The sequence below is a fragment of the Suricata suricatta genome, chromosome 13 (genome assembly GCF_006229205.1).
Source record: "Suricata suricatta isolate VVHF042 chromosome 13, meerkat_22Aug2017_6uvM2_HiC, whole genome shotgun sequence".
Lineage (NCBI taxonomy): Eukaryota > Metazoa > Chordata > Mammalia > Carnivora > Herpestidae > Suricata > Suricata suricatta.
This window is the reverse complement of record NC_043712.1, coordinates 77164011-77166881: the sequence shown is the minus strand read 5'-3', so window position 1 is coordinate 77166881 and position 2871 is coordinate 77164011. Positions and strand designations below refer to the sequence as shown.

Here is a 2871-nt window from a genome sequence, read left to right as displayed (position 1 = left end):
GCAAAACTGAGAGACTATTGAATGCTGAAAATGAACTGAGGGTTGAGGGGGAAGGGGGAGGGGGGGAAAAGAGGTGGTGGTGATGGAGGAGGGCACTTGTGGGGAAGAGCACTGGGTGTTGTATGGAAAACAATTTGACAATAAAATATTATGGAGAAAAATAAAATAAAATAAAATAAAATAAAATAAAAAATAAATTTAAAAAAATTTAAAAAAAAAGAAAGAAGACAAATCTGGGGTGGCTGGCTGGCTCAGTAGGTGGAGTATGTAATCTTGATCTCAAGGACATGAGTTGAAGCCTCACTCTGAGCCTAAGCTTACTTAAAAAATAATAAACTGTTATTTAGAAATGCCATATAATTTAAATTGACAGAAGATAAGTAACTGACATAGAAATAAAGAAGTTTTGATTTTTAGGCTTTTCACCTCTACATTTAGCTACACCCCCCCCCCTGAATTCAGCAGATAAATATTAGGAAATTAGCAAAAAATAATACTTGATTTTTTTCCCACTTGTAGTGTTAAATGTTTACAAAAGTCAGTGAAAGATTCTTATCACATAATGTGTAGACCATGTGCCTGTGAACTTGAAGTTTGTGCAAAATGTGGAAAGAAAGAAGACATTGTAATTCCGTGAGTATTTTTTTTTCATGTTTGGGACTTACTCTTTTAATAATTGATAAGTGAATTTTCTCTTAAGGAAACATTCAGTAGCTCTGAGAGTCTTAAAGTGCAATATATCACACCAATTTAGACTTCTAAGTCTCAATTATTCATTAAATTTTTCTATCATTGCAATAAAAATAAAGTTTTAAATTTTTAGGAAATAAAAATATTTATCCACGAGGCTTGCATTCATCACTCGTCACAGAAGAAACTGCCTTTCTTTAGTGGAAACCATGTATTAATTTCTCTGACCCTATTTTATTGACAACAGTATTATAATTGGTTGGATCTTGACTGATTAGCAGTCTTCAAGGATCTTTTTCCCTATACATGTTTTTTAGGCTCCTCTTAATCGGGAAATGTAGTATAATGTTCTTTTTACTCTATCGTTAAATGATGAAAGCCTCAGAAATAAATACTTCATTTTTTTCATTTTTAGGTTTAATAAAGAACCAGAGAAGACTGAAAATCCTGCAAGTGCTCTCTGTTCCAACCATAGAAGTTGCAGAAGAAATGAAGAAGAAAGTGATGATGATTTAGATTTTGATATTGACTTAGAAGACACCAAAGACAGTCAAGTGGATTAATATATAAAAAGTCAGTTCAAAAATATGAAATTCCAAACAACTTTTGAATTTTGAGGGTTTTACACAAAAATACTGTGAAATCCTAATGAGAAAAATAGCAAAAACCCATATAGAAAACAGGCAAAATTCACACGTGGACTGTATACATTATGCATGATACTTGGATGATTATAAAACTTTCCTTTAGTGTTTCCTTAAATACATTGAAAAAATTTTTAAACATTTATTTTTGAGACAGAGTGCATGCAGGGGAGGGACAGAGAGAGAGGGAGACACAGAATCTGAAGCAGGCTCCAGGCTCTGAGCTGTCAGAATAGAGCCCGACACAGGGCTCGAACTCATGAACTGCGAGATCATGACCTACACTGAAATCCGACACTTCACCAACCAACTGAGCGACCCAGGCGCCCATCTTATAATACATTTTAGGTAGCATATGGCAGAGTACCTGCCAAAGTGAATATTAGGGTATCATACTGCGATTCAAGGGAATTATTTAGAAGAATGTGCTACCTAATATCAAACTAAACATGATTCAGAATTGTTGCTTGTGTACGAACTATCTCATGGAAAAATCAGATGATATTACTATATTGCAAGCCTCAAAAATTGGTTCTCAGTCAGTACCTTTTGATAGATTGATCGTAAGTAACAAAGCCTTTTGATAGATTGATCGCTACGTAACAAAGCCCCTTTACTTACAACTTTGCTTATAAAAGACTTGTTAGTTAATGTTTCACAAGTGTATTTATAGCAGTTTTTCTTGAAAGTATTTTTACATGGCTGATCACATTTTTAAACCTTTCTTCTTCTGTGAAATATATGTGAAGAAAAAAATATACAAAATACATATGTGTAATTTAGTAAATAATTACAAGAAAAGTCATACATCTGTCATCCAGATGAAGAAACTACTTTTAAACAATATAAATTAGTTTTGCCTGATTTTTAGTCTTTTTTACCTTTTTATTTTAAAAAATCTCAAACCCAAAGAAAATAGCAAACGCATACAATGATACCTTGTGAAACCTTCCCCTAGATTCATAATTGAACTGTTACATTTTCATTATCATTAGATAGTAGATACATATGTTATTTCCTGAACCATTTGAAAATAAGTGGCAGACATTGGATTTGAATTTTATCTGAACAGACTTACACAGGCATGTTATTTTTTTTTTTAAATAACAGCATCTTCTTAAAAAATTTTTTTTTAATGTCTTTTATTTATTTTTGAGAGACAGAGAGAGACAGCGCGAACAGGGGAGGGTCAGAGAGAGAGGGAGACACGAATCTGAAGCAGGCTCCAGGCTCTGAGCTAGCTGTCAGCACAGAGCCCGACGCGGGGCTCGAACCCACGAACTGTGAGATCATGACCTGAGCCGAAGCCGGCCGCTTAACCGACTGAGCCACCCAGGTGCCCCTGCATGTTATTTTGTATCTCTTCTTTATTTCATTATCTGTGAGAATGATCCATGTTGTAAAAGCTTTAATTTGTCTATTTTGCACTACTGTGTTTTATTCCATCGACTTAACATATGACAATTTATTTGTCCCCTCTAATGCTGAGGGATGTTCGAGTTATTTTAAAAAGTTCCCAGTATAAAGAATACTGCTG

General features: G+C 34.1%; 1 protein-coding gene across 5 annotated transcripts in view; it reads left to right on the top strand.

The window, feature by feature from the left end:
- Positions 1 to 2871, top strand: part of C13H9orf85 (chromosome 13 C9orf85 homolog) — a 129176-nt gene that overhangs the window by 64479 nt on the left and 61826 nt on the right. For 2 of the 5 annotated variants that reach the window (XM_029919472.1, XM_029919473.1), the window contains exons 3-4: positions 520 to 633; positions 1106 to 1479. The exons of 1 other annotated variant lie outside the window; for it this stretch is intronic. In XM_029919472.1, coding sequence (XP_029775332.1) covers positions 520 to 633; positions 1106 to 1253 — 262 coding nt within the window. In that variant the 3' untranslated portion in view covers positions 1254 to 1479. Of the gene's footprint in view, positions 1 to 519; positions 634 to 1105; positions 1480 to 2871 lie in introns of those variants that run through there. 2 more of the 5 variants (XR_003901722.1, XR_003901724.1) reach the window with 2 other exon arrangements.